Source organism: Schistocerca serialis, chromosome 9 (genome assembly GCF_023864345.2).
Source record: "Schistocerca serialis cubense isolate TAMUIC-IGC-003099 chromosome 9, iqSchSeri2.2, whole genome shotgun sequence".
Classification (NCBI taxonomy): Eukaryota; Metazoa; Arthropoda; class Insecta; order Orthoptera; family Acrididae; genus Schistocerca; species Schistocerca serialis.
The window spans coordinates 325,545,242-325,563,087 of NC_064646.1; the positions used below are offsets into that span (position 1 = coordinate 325,545,242).

The window sequence follows — 17,846 nt, forward strand, 5'->3', positions numbered from 1 at the left end:
CTGAGCACTATGGGACTTTCATCAGTCCCCTAGAACTTAGAACTACTTAAACCTAACTAACCTAAGGACATCACGCACATCCATGCCCGAGGCAGGATTCGAACCTGTGACCGTAGCATTCGCGCAGTTCCGGACTGAAGCGGCTAGAACCGCTCGGCCACTGCGGCCGGCCCCACTTATCTGCTCTTTCAAATGCTTTGCTATCTCTGACAGAATTATGATGTTGTCGGCAAATCTGAAAGTTCCGATTTCTTCTTCCTAAACTTTCATTTCTACTCAAATTTTTCTTTGGTTTCCTTTACTTCCTGTTCAGTGCACAGATTGAATATCATTGGGGACAGGTTAAAATCCTGTCTCATTTTCTTCTCAACTACTGCTTACATTTTATATCATTCCAATCTTAGAACAGCTATCTGGTTTCTATACAAGTTGTGCGTAGCCGCTCCCTGCTACCATAAAAATTTCAAAACGAGTATTCCAGTCAACGTTGTCAAAAACTCTCTCCAAGTATACAAATGCTATAAAAGTAGTTTTACCTTAACGTAACCTATATTCTAAGGTAAGTAGTAGTGTTAGTATTGCCTCGCGTGTTCCTCCATTTCTCCTAAATCCAAACTGATCTTCCCCGAGGTCGGTTTCTACCAGTTTTTCTGTTATTCTGTAAAGAATTCATGTTATTATTTTGCAACCATGACTTATTAAACTGATAGTTTGGTAATGTCACAACTGTCGCAACTGCTTTCTTTGGAAAAGGTTTTATTACTTCTTGACGTCGGGGGGTATTTCATCTGTTTCATACGTCTCGCACACCAAATGGAAGAGTTTTCCAACAAATAATTGAGGAGACTCGACGTAAGTGTTACTCTGAGATGAAGCGGTTGGCAAGCCAGAGAAAGTCCTAGCGAGTGGTATAAAACCAGTCAGCTGAGGACGCCAGCTCCCATCCCCTACTCAAAAAAAGACAGACAGAATGTCCAGAATTACACTCCATCAGAAACATACAAAGACTCTTCCAAATGAAACAACAAATTTTCTGTGATGTAAAATACTATTGGCCGATGGTAAAGCATCTGTGCCCAGATGGACTATCAGACCAATTGTGTGATTGGATTGAAGGCTTCCTAGATAACAGAACACAGCATGTCATTCTCAATGGAGAAAAGTCTTCCAAAGTAAGAGTGATTTCAGGTGTGCCGCAGGGGAGTGTCGTAGGACCGTTGCTATTCACAAGATCCATAAATGACCTTGTGGATAACATAGGAAGTTCACTGAGGCTTTTTGCGGATGATGCTTTAGTATATCGAGAGGTTGGAACCATGGAAAATTGTACCGAAATGCAGGAGGATCTGCAACGAATTGACGCATGGTGCAGGGAATGGCAATTGAATCTCAATGTAGACAAGTGTAATGTGCTGCGAATACATAGAAAGAAAGATCCCTTATCATTTAGCTACAATATAGCAGGTCAGCAACTGGTAGCAGTTAATTCTATAAATTATCTGGGAGTACGCATTAGGAGTCATTTAAAATGGAATGATCATATAAAGTTGATCGTCGGTAAGGCAGATGCCAGACTGAGATTCATTGGAAGAATCCTAAGAAAATGCAATCCGAAAACAAAGGAAGTAGGTTACAGTACAATTGTTCGTCCACTGCTTGAATACTGCTCACCGGTGTGGGATCCGTACCAGATAGGGTTGATAGAAGAGATAGAGAAGATCCAACGGAGAGCAGCGCGCTTCGTTACAGGATCATTTAGTAATCTCGAAAGCGTTACGGAGATGATAGATAAACTCCAGTGCAAGACTCTGCAAGAGAGACGCTCAGTAGCTAGGTACGGGCATTTGTTGAAGTTTCGAGAACATACCTTCACCGAGGAGTCAAGCAGTATATTGCTCCCTCCTATGTATATCTCGCGAAGAGATAAAATCAGAGAGATTAGAGCCCACACAGAGGCATACCGACAATCTTTCTTTCCACGAACAATACGAGACTGGAATAGAAGGGAGAACCGATAGAGGTACTCAAAGTACCCTTCGCCACAAACCGTCAGGTGGCTTGCCTAGTATGGGTGTAGATGTAGAGGCGTTCAGCCTGCTGAGCATGACAGATGCGTCCCTACAGCAGAACAGGTGAGAGTTCATACCGTTTTGTCCAACCTCTAAAGTTCACCCGTTTGGGTTGCTGTACAGAGCGAGCGCCTGGTGCACTCGGCCTTCAGCTGTGGCTGGCCGGACGGCGACGGGCGCTGCAAGCAGCTGCTGCTCGTCTTCTGCCTGCGTTCTTGCAGAGCCGCCAGCCTCAAGGTCGGCCTGCTCTACCCGCTGTCCAAGGAGATGGTCATCCAGGTCAGTAGGCGTGCGCGCTGTCGCTGTTATACAGGGTCCGGCATAAAAAACTCCCCGATTACAAAGTAACGTGCAGCGGACAGCAGAAGGAGCAGAGTAGTGGGGGGCGCGTCGTTAAGTAGCTGCCTACGTGCCGTTTTCAGTGTACGCCACGGCGTGGTCTGGTGAACATCGTGCCTTCGTAGTGGAAGATTTTATTCAAAATGGCGAATCGCCTATTAATACTCAACGTGCTTTTCGCGTTCGCTTTGCGCTCGGACGACGGGACCCTGTTACCGATATGAAAACAATTTATTCTTGGGTTGCTAACTTTCGTGAGACAGGTTCCGCATTAAAAAGGAAACCACCTGGACGACCACGGACTGCAACAGGCCCGGGAAATGTTGATGCAGTTAGAGCTTCAGTTCAACAATCTCCTCGACGATCCGCTAAAAAGCATGCGGCAGCATTACGGATATCTGATCGAAGTGTGAGAAGAATCTTGCATCGAGATCTTAAAATGCATCCTTACAAAATTGTAACTACGCAGGAACTGAGTGAACGAGACTGTGGTGTCCGTGTAAGTTTGTGCCAAGACCTTCTTCGGAACATTCGTCCCAACGATATTGTGATTTTTTCTGATGGAGCACACTTTCACCTTGCCGGAACAGTGAACAGCCAAAATTGCAGGTACTGGTGTGAACACAATCCCCAAGAACTTCATCAACGACCACTTCATAGCCCTAAAGTAACAGTATGGTGTGCTGTTTACAATTCCGGAGTGATCGGTCCTTACTTTTTCGAAGAAAATGACAGGAATTTAACCGTCAACAGTGAACGCTATTGTGCCATGCTCCGCGACTTTCTCCAACCGCAACTAAGGGAGCTTTTTGGTGAATTAGAGAACGTGTGGTTCCAGCAAGATGGTGCTACTGCCCACACAGCGCGGCAGTCACTGGCATTGGTGAAGGAAATGTTTCCTGGACATGTGATCTCGTTGCGTGGAGACATTGGCTGGCCCCCACGATCGCCGGACTTAACGCCCTGTGATTTCTTTCTTTGGGGCTATTTAAAAGCAAAAGTTTATGAACAACGTCCACAATCTTTACGAGCCCTGAAAGAAGCAATTACACAAGAGGTTGAAGCTATTCCACCTGAAATGACTCAAAGAGTAATGAATAACTTCAGGGAAAGACTCAAACAGTGTGTCGACAGTGCAGGAAGCCATTTAAGGGATGTTTTATTTAAAAAGTAAGACCATAAGAGTATTTTCTAAAATGGCATAATATGTACTTTTATTTAGTATAAATAAAATTGTTCTACCTTATTTGGTTTTGTTTTTATTAGCTTTCCTTAAAGGGGAGGTTTTTCTGCCGGGTGCTCGCGAAACCTAAGCTCATCGGGCGTAAAGAGCAACCTTGTTGCTTCACACTGAGGCGGCAAAAGTCTCGCGATATCTCCTAATATCGTGTCATATCTTCTTTTTCCCGGCATAGTGTAGGAGCTCGAAGTGGCATGGACTGAGCAAATCGTTGGAAGTACCCTGCACACATACTGAGCCATGCTGCTTCATAGCTGTGCATAACTGCGAAAGTGTTGCCGGTGCAGGAGTTTGTGCACAAACGGCTCTTTCGGTTATGTCACATAAACATTCAAGTGGGGTTCACGTCGGGCGACCTGGGTGGCCACACGATTCGCTCAAACTGTCCAGAATGTTCTTCAAACCAGTCGCGGAGAATTGTGGCCTGGTGACACGACGCATTGTCATCCATAAAAATTCCATCGTTGTCTGGGAAATGAAGTACATGAATAGCTACAAATGGTCTCCACACATCCGAAGATAACCATTTCCAGTTAATAATCGCTTCCAGTCCACACCATTATAGAGCCACCGCCAGGTTGCCAGCTTGTTGACAACCAGGGCCCATAGCTTCATGGGGTCTGCGCCACATTATCAATTCTTACCAACTGAAGTCGGGACTCATCTGACCAGGCCACGGTTTTCCAATTATCTAGATTCTAGGGTCCAACCAATATGGTCACGAGTTCAGGAGCAGCGCTGCAGGATATTTAGTGCTGATAGCAACGACAGTCCCGTCGGTCGTCTGCTCCCATAGCCCATTAACGCCTAATTTCGCCGCACTGTCCTAACGGATACGTTCGTCGTACATCTCAGATTGATATCTGCGGATATTTCAAGCGGTGTTGCTTGTCTGTTAGCACTGACGACTGTAGGTAAACGCTGCTCCTCTCGATCGCTAAGTGAAGGACGTCGATCACTGCCTTGTTCGTGGTGTGAGGTAATGCCTGAAATGTGGTATTCTCGGAACACTCTTGATATTGTGGCTCTCAGAATGTTGAATTTCTTCATGATTTCCGTAACGGAATGTCCTCTGCCTGTAGCTCCAACTACCAATCTGCACCCAAAGTCTGCTGGTTCCCGTCGTGTGGCCATAATCACCTAGGAAAATGGTTCAAATGGCTCAGAGCAATATGGGACTTAACTTCTGAGGTCATCAGTCACCTGGAACTTAGAACTACTTAAACCTAACTAACCTAAGGACATCACAAACATCCATGCCCGAGGCAGGATTCGAACCTGCGACCGTAGCGGTCGCGCGGTTCCAGACTGTAGCGCCTAGAACCGCTCGGCCACTCTGGCCGGCCGGCCCATGGTGGCCGAGCGGTTCTAGGGGCCTCAGTCTGGAACCGCGCGACCGCTACGGTCGCAGGTTCGAATCCTGCCTCGGGCATGGATGTTTGTGATGTCCTTAGGCTAGTTAGGTTTAAGTAGTTCCAAGTTCTAGGTGACTGATGACCTGAGACGTTAAGTCCCATAGTGCTCAGAGCCATTTGAACCACTCCTGCCGGCTCACCTAGGAAACTTTTTCACATGAGTGCAAATGACAGCTCTGCCAATGTATAACCCTTTTATACTTTTATACCTTCTGTACTCAATATTACTTCCATCTGTATATATCCATATCTCTACCCCTTGACTTTAGTCGCCTCATAGGACATCAGTGGTCGCGCAACCTTTCTAAGACCATAACCGCTGATTGCAATGTGTTATGACGTATTGACGAATTTCTTTCTTTTAATTAGTCGTTATTTACAAAATGAATAGAGTCTGTTTAAATTATTCTAAAAATTTTTGTTATATGTGTGGTGAAGCGATACTCAAGTCCCAAAGGAGAAACCCTGCTCCATTAGTGAAAACATGCTATGAACTTTATTTTGAGGTGATGTGATTTTGAGTGTAAAGTGGAGGACCAAACAAGAGCTTGGGCCCCACATATCTGCTGCTTATCGTGTCCCTGGCTTCTCACTGCATGGCAGAACGGCCCACGCCGTTATTATTTGGAAGGAGTCGGAATATCACTCCTCTGACTGTTGTTTATGCTTCATAAACGTTAAAGTGACAACGCCAAAATCAAAACATACAGTGGTGTACCCCAAACTGCAATATGCAGTGAGACCAGTTCCACACTGCGAAGAACCGCCCATACCAAAGCCAACAGAACACGTGACATTTGATTGAAGAGAATTCAGATTCTGATGGAAGCAGGAAATAAAAATAAACAGAGTTTGGTGACGCAGCTTATGAACAAATCTGTTCGCTTGAGCCTTGTTTATCGACTTAAGAATATGTAAACCACCTCATACGAGATTTAAAGTTATCCGAAAAGAGTTTGAAATGCTTGGTTCCCGGCTAAAAAAACGAAATATTCTTCAAAAGAACACAAATGTATGTCTTATCGTAACAGCCATTCTCAATTTAAAGACTGTTTTTCTGAAGATATTGCCTTACTGTTTTGTATTGGCATTTCTTCTCTTATGGACACATTACGTATTGAGCATAATCGAACAAAATGGCTCTTGTTCATTGACTCCTTTAAAGTCAATGCAGCTTCTGCTGAGCGATAACGAATTCCCATCATGCCTGTGGCTCACTCTGCTAATACGAAGGAAAAATAAGATAACTTTAAATTTATATCGGAAAAGCTTGAGTATGTAGTGTATGAACGGAATATGTGAGGTGCTTTGAAAGTAACTACAATTCTTTTTGGTCTGCATCTTGGTTACAGAAAGTTCTGTTGTTTTTTGTGTCAGTGGGATAATAGGGACAGAAAAAACCATTACGTTATAGGCGAATGGTCAACGTGCGAATCATTCACTTCCGGACAGAAAAATCTGAAGTATGATGCATTGTGTAATCCTAAAAACAGTTGCCTAACTCGGTTACACATCAAATTAGTAGTAATGATGAACTTAGCCAAAGCCTTGAACAATACCTTGGTTTCATGTACTTAAAACAGATGTTTCCTAAAATTTGTGAAGCAAAAATTAAAGAAGGAATATTTGAGGCTCCACAAATACGATCACTGATTGAGGAAGAAAAATCTGAGGAACTATTGAATCCACCGGAGAAAACAGCTTAGGAAGCATTCAAAAAATTACTCATATTTTAATGGGAAATAAAAAGGCGGAAAACTGTCTTGATATTGTCAATAACCTTATAACATTTTATAAAAATTTGAGTTGTAATATTACCTTACTGCTCCAGGCGCAACTACAATTCTTCCCGAAAAATCTGGGCGCAGTGAACGATGAGCGAGGGAACACTATTATCAGGAGATTTCAGCTATGGAAATGAGGTATCAAGCCAAATTGAAGCCTTATATTCTGGGTTATTATTGTTAATACCATTAGGAGGGGTGTTCCATAGGTGAAATATAGCGTAAAATCGTAGTTTATTACTTTCTAGATGGGTCAAAATGTATAAATATTGTATAGTTAAGATTGTAAAAAAAATTAAACAGTACCAAATTATAACCGCCTGTCTCTCGAAAACCTTGAGTAATGGGGAAAAACTGATACATGAATCCAGGAGAAAAATTGCTATCAGAATCACATATTTTTCTTTCTAAGGCAAAAAAGTTCCTTATTTGTTCTTCAGAGCAGTTCTACATTTACATCTGCATATATACTCCGCTAACCACCAAGTGGTGTGTGGCGGAGGGCAGAATTCGCGCCAAAGTCATATTTCCCCCCCTCTGTTCCACTGAACGCCTCAATACGAGCTCTAATTTCCCTTCTCTTTGAATGGTGATCATTGCGCGATTTGAAAGTTGGAGGCAATAATATATGCTCTACATCCTCGATGAAGATCGGATTTCGGAATTTAGTGAGCAGCCCCTTCCGTTTAGCACGTCGTCTATCTGCAAGTGTGTCGCACTTCAAACTTTCTATGAGGTTTGTAACGCTCTCGCGGTGGCTAAATGTACCAGTCACGAATCTTTGGACCTTCTTAATCTCTTGAATCAGACCTAACCGGTAAGGGTCCCACACAGACGAACAATACTCTAAGACTGGACGAACTAACGTGTTGTAAGCTATTTCCTTTGTTGAAGGACTGCATCGCTTCAGGTTTCTACCAATAAAGTGCAATCTAGAGTTTGCCTTACCCGTTACTTGTGTAATCTGATCATTCCATTTGAGATCATTTCGAATAGTCACACCCAGATACTTGATGGATGTTACCGCTACCACAGACTGGGCATTTATTTTGTGCTCGTACATTAATGGGGATTTTCGCCTTGTTATACGCAGTAGGTTACACTTACTGATATTGAGAGATAACTGCCAGTCATTACACCACGCATTAATTTTCTGCAAATCCTCATTGATTTGTTCACAACTTTCGTGTGATACTATTTTCCTGTAGACTACAGTATCATCGGCAAACGGTCTAATGCCACTGTCAGTACCATCAACCAGATCGTTTATGTAAATCGTACAAAGTAGCGGACCTATTACGCTGCCCTGGGGCACGCCTGAAGTTACGCTTGCTTCTGTTGAAGTCACCCCTTTCAGGACGACATACTGCTCCCTGTCTGTCACAAAACTTTCTATCCAACCGCATATGTCATCGGATAGACCGTAAGCGCGCACTTTTTGGAGCAAGCGAAACTGCAGAGTTAATCCGCGACACTTTATTTAAGATTATGACAAGAGCTTTGTGCCCGCAGCAGATAAGCCTCTAACTTGAAAGAATTCTGCTGTTATTCCAGGTATACTGAGCAGCTGTGTGGTCGAACAATATGAATACTTCATGGCATGATTTTATTTTCTAGGTGCTGAACACTTCGTACACGCTGTTTAATTTCCTGTACCACACGGAGCGTGCGAGAGCGTCACTGGATTGAGCACAACGGCAACCTGCTGCTGGCGTGGATCGCACGAGAGTGATTCTATATAACTACAGCAGTTGTCTCCTTGGAATTAAAGTTACTTTCCCGCTGAGCATTCCATTGATTGACTCTGTGGAACAACGGCGACATTTCCTAATTAAAAATAACCCTCTGTTTCCTTTCTGTTTACAGTTTTTTACATTGTTAGTACAAACATTTCTCTAAGCAAGGATACTGCTTAATGATAAAAAGTACATACATCTCTCGTTGTCATCTCTCTATCGAAATTACCTTTGCGGAAACTACAAAATGTTGGCTATTACTTCAGGAAACTTAGTGGAAGTGTATCACCTGGGACAACAATAAATACTGCTTACATCCTTGAACTCATAGTTGTTTACTTATAGTGATCGTAACCAGTCATACAATCCTACTTGATCATAATGCAGGTAGGTTCAATATTCACGACAGCGTTCCTTCCTTCATTCATTCATCGTGTTCCGTAGAAACCACCAAGGATGGATTCCAGAGATGTCGAACGAGTTAAAGTATGCATTACTATAAGGCGAACACATCGCAGAAACTTTACAGAGTATTAAGTTTCTGCGATGTGTTCGCCTTATAGTAATGCATACTTTGACTCGTTCGACATCTCTTACAATAAGCTATCACAACACAGTTTAATGCTGTTAAGGCTTGTGTCATCTGAATTAAATCGAGTAGATTAGCAAGAGAGCTGCTACTTTGAAAACATCTGATATCTTCTTAGTTTCAATGATGTTACTTTGTTTTACAGCTGTGGGCTTTCAATTCATAGAAAAATGAGTGGTGATTGGCCCTCAGCTACGTACCCACAGAATCAGAGTTGAAATATTTAAAGTTTTGCCTGGTTTCGTTGTCTAGGAGCTGGGATACGTAGTTGCTGCATTACAAGCCAAATACTGCTGAGTCTACAGTATACAACTTGAATATACACATGAATCGAATGGTCAAAGGTTCTTATCACTCGGCAATTGCGAATTTTTAATGCAACATAGTAATTTACAAATGAAAGATTGCAGTTAAAAAAATCTGCAGGTACTATCTTAATGACATTAAATGATCAGTACGATAGTAGAAGCGCTTTTGAGAATGCAATATATTTCTGAAAAACGCTTGTTGGTGTCGATGGTCCAGCAATTAAATAAAATATAAGTTGAATAACAAGGAAACAATAGATTCCTACTGCACATAATTAGTTATGAACGACAACATAGCTCGCGAGATATTCACTTCTAAACGCATACTACATCTTCACTGTAGAAACCACGGAAATCTCACAAGTTCACAAGTCGGCACTCCGAAGTATTTCTATCTCCCGCGAACACGCAAACTGCTCCACACTCTCCAAGTCTCTCCCGCGACCATGCGTCCGTCGCGCCACACTGTCCAGCACTCCACCGTGTCCTCTCTCGTACCGTCCCTCACTCCACACCCTTCAGAACAGCCCTGTCCTCTCTCGAAACGATCCTCCTCCCCCACTCCCATGCAGTCTCTCCACGTGTTCTTTTTGGAACGATCGCTGTGATTGGCTAGAGCGCTCCCGCCCTGTCTCCATGCTACTCACATACATAATGAAACACATTCGAAATACTGGATTTACATTTAAATAACTTGAAATTAAATAAATATTTCTATGGCTGGACATAAACACGCTCTAACACTCATTATTAAATACATAAACAAATTAAATAAACATATATCATAGGAATAGATACAAAGTAGGCCCATAGCCTAATGTCTCTGTGCTTTTTAAACATAGCAAATATTTGACCAATTTATTCATGAATACTATATATCGGATATGAACAAAGACATGGACAAATAAATATATTTACCGTTTCTTCATGTAACTGTGGAGTACTTATGGCCTGACGCAATCAGTATTAATCGGACACATTGACCTCCAATAAATCATGTACTATTCAAGTTACATGCCTGTAATTCATATCAATTTAGGTTTACACTAATATCTTTCTAAAGACACGTCGATCGACAAAATCGGACTAACCATTTAGATTTTGGAAATTCGTTGCTGAGTGTTACTTGTACAATTTACAGTCAGATACTAAACTTTAAATTAATAAAGATATTGAAAATCTGATTACACCATCAGTATCGTCCTGCAAATAATGGTAATGTACATGTTTCTTTTTGAGGTATCATGATTACTCTGGCTATTATTAATTTCTACATGAACTGTGAAATACCTGCCATTATGGTTTCACAAAGTCCGCCATCTCTGGCACGCCCGGCATGTCTCCTTCATCGACACAGCGTCACCATGGAATTTCCAGCCACGTGGCCTGGCCGTTGTGTAGCATCACATGGTTGCTAACGAGCCACAGCGTGCCGAGCGGCCCAAGTGGTGGCTGCCAACTCTGAATATTTTCAGGGCGCCACAACTCGCCCATTACCTCTCACAGCTAATCTTTATCCTTTACTGATTAAAATGAAAAATAGTGTGGGAAATTTTTAAACTCATGCCAGGATACGGGCAAAATGCAAAAGAGACTGCTTGCAAGGCATGTGTGAGTCCCAGCTGAGAATATCGCTCGATCCTGTGGTATCCAACTGTCTACATAAGGTAAGTTTAACATGGGATGTTGAGCACATACAAAGAAGAGCAACAAGATTTGTGACGCATTTGTTTAACACATAAATATCACGGAAATGGTAAAGAACCTAAACTGACAGATGCTTGAAGACGAAATCCCGTTACCTAGCGAAAGTATACTTACAAAGTTCAGTAGGTTGAACCAATGTACAGATGGGTCTACATCAATAGAGCAACAGCGTAAATACGGCCGTCTCACTAGCAGCTTGCGTCAGGAATGAACCCTTTTATTCTTATTGTCATCGCTACCAATATAGATTTGGTGCGACCTGCATGGCGCAATAAGAACGTTTACGACACATGTACGTTTATGCGTCTCCTAATTAACCTTTATAATGGAGTCGAGATGGAGTACAACCTCCTTGGATGCTTAGGGCCGAAGCTGGCAACAGAGAAAGATATTTGGCAGGGATGGTGACCTGCCAAAGAAGGAAAACGATATGAACTCTTTGAACAGATTTATTTACCATTAGACATAGTTATATACGAGCTGTCCCCTAATACATAATGCATGAGTTACACCTGACACCAACTTTTAACTGTCAAAAACCGTTCCACTATGTTTCTGTCCTACTACACATGGGCTTCCTACCATCAAGAAACAAGAGCCACCTGGCTTCTTGTTCTAATCACTACTGAATGCAGTAGAGACCAGACAGTGAGCGAGTACTACTCCGATGTTGAGGGTTGCACACAGTATAAAGCAAGGTGTCACTGTTACGTCAATGCTATCCTGGTTTCTCACCTTGCCATTACAGTTCCACGAGTGTGGAGAGTCTGAAAATGGCGGCTGCTTCCAACTTGTCAACTCATTCCCTTATTAAAATGTGCAACAGTGTGTCATCAGTTGCGAGTTTTGAACAACACCTACACTTCTATTGTTGCCACGTATGTACACATACAGACACCCATTTGTGTAAGTATAAGAGGTCAATAAGAAAAACAATGAACTGAATTTTTTATCTACTGAAGTCTTAATTTTCTTCAACCAACAATATTGTCCCCTTCAAAGTAGATCCCTTCGGCAGCAATACACCAGTGGAGTCCTTGATCCCAGTCTTGGTAGCAGCGCTGAAAGGCTTCAACTGGTAGCGACATTAACATGTTGGTCACATTCTACTGAATATTCTACAGAGATGGTTAACACATTTTTCAATTTCGAGAGAAGAAAAAATTCACAAAGCCTCAGATCAGCTGAATAGGGCGGCTCTGGAACACAGGAACGATGCCTTTTGATTTGAGGTCAAAAATTCCGTGATTAAAGTGGCCGTGAGCCATGGGGCGTTGTAATGATGCAGCTTCCACTTCTCTGTAATGTCAGATCTCACTCAATTCACCCTTTTCCTGAGCCTTTCAAGGGCATCTTCATAAACCTCTTGGTAGACGGTTTGTCCTAGAGGAACAAATTCCTTATGATCGTTACCCCTACTGCAGTCAGAAAAGAAAATCAGTATTGTTTTGATTTTTTTATCTGCTCATTCAAGCTTTTTTTCGGTCGAGGAGATGTGTCACTCTTCACTTTGTCGCCTTGTCTCAGGATCGTATTCATATATACAGGATTCATCACCTTGATCACACGACTGAACCATTAGTGGTTACTGGAAGTCCTCTCAAGAAGATCAACGCACGCGTTTATTCATTTTACCTTCTGCTCAAATGTGCGGTTTTTCGAAACGGTTCGCAAGTGCAAAACAAAATTTTATGTACAGTGGAAGGGTTTAAGTTTAACAGGCCATCTAGTATCTTTATTGTTAAATGCCGGTGTGATCTCGCAAGAACACGCACGTGTTCGACGTTTCCGTCGGTTTTTGAAGTTGAAGGTCTATCTGAGTGAGGTTCATCTTCAATGTGTTCTCGGCCTTCCAGAAATGATTTGTGCCAGCCAAACATTTGTGCTCTCGATAAGGAATGTTTCTCAGAGGCCTTTTCCAAATTTCAGAAGTCACACTCGCGGATTTCCCATGTTTAACAGAAAATTGGCTGGCATAATTTTGCACTAAATTCCGCTGTTCCATTTTCGTAACACACAAAAAAAAAAACACGGCTTCACTGATGGCGCCCTCAAGAATCAAGTAATAGTTGTACAGAGCTGAAAGTCGAACTGACTATCTGGAAGGAATGAACACATCAGTCTACACTAGTAGAACGGCACAGCTTTCCTAGATCGCTCACAATGTTGTCACTCTCACAACTTTTCTCACGGACCTCATATATATGTATGGTTATGTATGTATGTTTACACACACACACACACACACACAGAGAGAGAGAGAGAGAGAGAGAGAGACAGAGAGAGAGAGACAGAGAGAGAGAGAGAGAGAGAGAGAGAGAGAGAGACAGAGAGAGAGAGAGAGAGAGAGAAGAGCAAAGAAACTGGTACATCTGCCTAATACCATGTAGGGCCTCGGCGAGCATGCAGAAGTGCTGCATCACGACGTGGCATGGATTCGACTAATGTCTGAAGTAGTGCTGGAGGGCATTGACACCATGAATCCTACAGGGATCTCTATAAATTTGTAAGAGTACGAGAGGGTGGAGGTCTCTTCTGAACAGCACGTTGGAAGGCATCGCAGATATTCTCAATAATGTTCATATCTGGGGAGTTTTGTGGCCAGCGGTAGTGTTTAAACTCCGAAGAGTGCTCTGTAGCAATTCTGAAGATGTGAGGTGTTGTATTGTCCTGTTGGAATTTCTCAAGAACATCGGAATGCACAATGGACGTGAATGGATGCAGGTGATCAGACAGGATGCTTATGTACGAGTCACCTGTCAGAGTCGTATCTAGACGTATCAGGGGTCTCATATCACTCCCACTGCACACGTCCCACACCATTACAGAGACTCCACCAGTTTGAACAGTCCACTGATGACATGCAGGGTCCATGGATTCATGACGTTGTCTCCATACCCGTACACGTCCATCCTCTCGACACAGTTTGAATACAGACTCGTCCGGCCAGGCAACGTGTTTCGAGTCATCAACAATCCAATGTCGGTGTTGACGGGCCCAGGCGAGGGCTATGTGTCGCGCAGTTATCAACGGTAGACGAGTGGGCCTTCGGCTCCGAATGCCCATATCGATGATGTTCCGTTGAATAGTTCACACGCTGAGAGTATAGACCATCCGTTTTACGTTCATACGTCGACACTTAAGAACCTGATCTGCTGCCCAAGTGAATATAACCATTAATGACTTGCTTATGCCACTCATGCTAGGAGATAGTAACCAATCTAAAAACATACTACTCATAATAACTACTATTATTAGTCTGAAAATGAAGTAGATACTGATGTAATATTGTTCAGTGCACTGTGCTCAGTCATCAACAAAAATATATGCGCTTATAGCCCTAACACCCAATATATACAACGATCCACCCTAAATCCGCATTGGTAGTGCTAAGGATCTGTGGCCGGTCCACTTGCCTGGCACAGTAGTAGTCAGTATTCAGAGCTATGACAGGAACAATCATCCGAAGCAAAAAAAAAAAAAAAAAAAAAAAAAAAAATGTGCTAAAAAAAGAATATCTTAAGATCTCTGAACACTTCGGCATCTTTGATACAACAACACAAATCTCTTCTATCGCAAACTTTTTCCTTTCCATACTTTGAGAGGCGGTAGTAAACTTTAGCCCACTTTTACTAAACTTTTTTCCTTGCTGTGGTTCGTAGTAAAAGCAAAGAACTTTTAATAGAAGAGATTTGTTTCGCATTACCGAAGATAAAGAAGTGCTCATAACGTTTAAGGTATGCATTTTACAGCCCATATTTACCAAACTTTTTCCTTTGACTGATACTTCCTGTGCCATCACTGAATTTTGACCATTCCTCCAGAGACATCCTGTATAAACAGATCTTCCTTGTAACTCAGTCTATCAGTTAGTGAAAATCATATCAAAATCCCTGCTGTGGCTTCTGAGATTCACCTTTACTCATGGACACAAAAACACAGCAGGGGACTTCTTTAATTCTTAATATTTATTAATAGGAAGAATATAAGAATGTCGGCGGATGACGAAATCTGGAACCACTAACTTCAACTACGAACGAAGAGAGTGAGTAAGGAATGGCGCAAATCCTCACCACCCAAACCAGAAGCGCTAAGGCAATACTGACCCTCTTTGGCGAGCCGAGAAATCATCTCCAGTCTCCATACGGCCTGTGCGTCCGTTACGCCTTCCACAGATCTAAACTGTATGAGATTTTCGAGTGCAGCTTACAAAACACTCTTTCGATCAGTGCTTGAATACTGTTCGTCAGTCTGGGATCTGTACCAGATAGGACTGATAGAGAAAATAGAGAAGATCCAAAGAAGGGCAGCACGTTTCCTCATAGGTTCATTTAGTGGGCGCGAAGGCGTCACGGAGATGCTCAGTCAGCTACAGTGACAGACGCTGCAGGAGAGGCTTTCTGCATCACGGTACGGTCTACTGTCAAAGTTCCAGGAGGACATCCAAAGAAGAGCAGCACGTTTCGTCACAGGTTCATTTAATGAGCGCGAAAGCGTCACGGAGATGCTCAGTCAGCTCCAGTGACGGACACTGCAGGAGAGGCTTTCTGCATCACAGTACGGTGTACTGTCAAAGTTCCGTGAGCGTACGTTCCTAGAAGACTCAATAAATATAGTTTCCTGCTACGTATATCTCGCGAAAACACTATGGCGACTAAATTAGAGAGCCACAAGCCCACGCGGCGGCTTACCATCAATCGTTCTTCCCGCAAACCACACGCAACTGGAACAGGAAAAGGGAGCAGCGACACTGGTACACGAAGTACTCTTTACTACACACCATAAACTTAGTTGTGGTGTATAGATGCAGATGTACATGTAGCTGCAGTATCTGGATATATAGAAAAAGTATCTAGGGGCGACGAATTCATTTCTTATGATGTACGTCACGCGAGGTCAGATTACTTGTGTGGACACACTAGCGAACTATTTCCAGCTGGAATTCGAGCACCCTGATAGCGCTGCCGAACTTGCATTGAGACTAGGGAGGATTGATTGTCAGGTGATGATATTCCCTCTTTCCGTGTGTGCACAGTACCTAAGTTAAAAAAGATGATATTTCCTCATTTCGTGTGTGGACAATACGTAAGTTAAAAAACATATACAGTTTTCATTTGGCTTGCCACTTTGCATTATTTCAGACTTTGTCTAATTAAATTTTGGTGCAATTTAGAAATTGTTTGATTAAGGTGTCCCCCTGAATGTTTAAGTTAATTTGCGGTAGAGACAACTAATGCAATGTCATCAACCATTAGTTGTTCAAGTACGTTCCATAACCCAAAATTCTTCTTTCTCCCAGTTTAGAAACCTGAAAATGACGACTAGAACCGCTGAGGAAATAGTGCGTTGTAGGAACCGTCCAACTGTCTGTTCGGAATAAACCACTATCCTAATGAAGTGTAATGAAATCTACAGCACTTGAATACCATTCACCAGTATACTATCTGCAGTGTATTTAACTGAGAGACTATAATTTGTATGAGATTTGTTAAAATTACGAGGGGACTTCAAAAAGTAAGTTACGCGTGACGCTAAGAAGAGGCGTGCACTGTGAGGAAAATGTTCTGGGTTTCCTCAGACGCATATCTGCTGTGGCGCGGTTAACAGTTCCTCCAGAGTGCGGGAGTGAAATGACACGGCAATTGGAAACATACTCGGAAATTCTCGAAACGTGTCATGTTAATCATGAGAAAATACGAAGCAACTGCAGTGTTCCATTATTTAAACCCTGAATGACATAGTTTAAGGATTTCCATAAATATCGATTATGATGAATTAAATTAAGAAATTGCGTTTCTTAAATGAGTATCTTGTTCGCAAATATGATGGCTGCTTTCATAACAACACATTGAAATGTTTGTTCGCCCAGTCGCAAATAGTTTTCGTAGTTGTGTCCCGGTAATGCAGTTCTCGAAGTAAATTCTATAGAACGCTTCGTCCCTCTCTTCTCCCTATTCACTGTTTCACCCATAGTTGTTCCCATTTATCTTTCTCTTAAAGCCACAAAAATTGCAGTGAATGCTGTTTCATTATATACGAGTAACTATTTGGCATTCTTTCCCGAGCAAACATGACGAGAAATTTTACGGTAGTGTAATAGCTGAAATGAAGCAGTTTGTTCAAAGAACTTAGTCAAAATCTGTGTTAAAGATCGTGAGCCGTGCGTGGTTCGTTTTCTCGCCATCATGTGTTTTACACCCTGTGCTTAACGTATTTCCACCTCACAACGTTAATTTAAATTGCTACTGTCACTGAGTTGCTGCTTTGCCTGACCGTGACCGGCGCTAGCAGCGCGTATCGATATATCCCCTCTCGTAGTATCTTTGCTCGACTGCTATTACTTCCCGCTCGTTCTCTGTCGTAAGCCAGTTCGTCGGAGTTCGAGTCGCGATTTCGGGGCTGCCAGTCGGTTGGAACGCTTCTGGAACGCAGTCCGGACCTGCCAGTCGGGGAGTTGCAATGCTGTACTAGTGCAGTCGGATTGGAGCAGTGACGTCTGCGTCGAGATGGTTCACCCGACCATTGCCGCCATGCATCACTTGAGCCGGGCCGCGGTCTTGGTGGCGGCCTTCTGCCTTTAAAAGACTATGGTAATACATTTTAAAATTTTGAAACTTAATTGTGGCCTTCAGCCGTGAAAGAGTTGCATTTGGTAAAGG

General features: G+C 42.7%; 1 protein-coding gene across 1 annotated transcript in view; it reads left to right on the forward strand.

Annotated features, from left to right (window-relative positions):
* LOC126419592 (uncharacterized) overlaps nucleotides 1-8,660 on the forward strand; it is a 68,801-nt gene extending 60,141 nt beyond the window's left edge. The window contains exons 5-6 of the mRNA XM_050086779.1: nucleotides 2,193-2,348; nucleotides 8,465-8,660. Coding sequence (XP_049942736.1) covers nucleotides 2,193-2,348; nucleotides 8,465-8,536 — 228 coding nt within the window. The 3' untranslated portion in view covers nucleotides 8,537-8,660. The remainder of the gene's footprint in view (nucleotides 1-2,192; nucleotides 2,349-8,464) is intronic.
* Nucleotides 8,661-17,846: the final 9,186 nt, after the last annotated feature.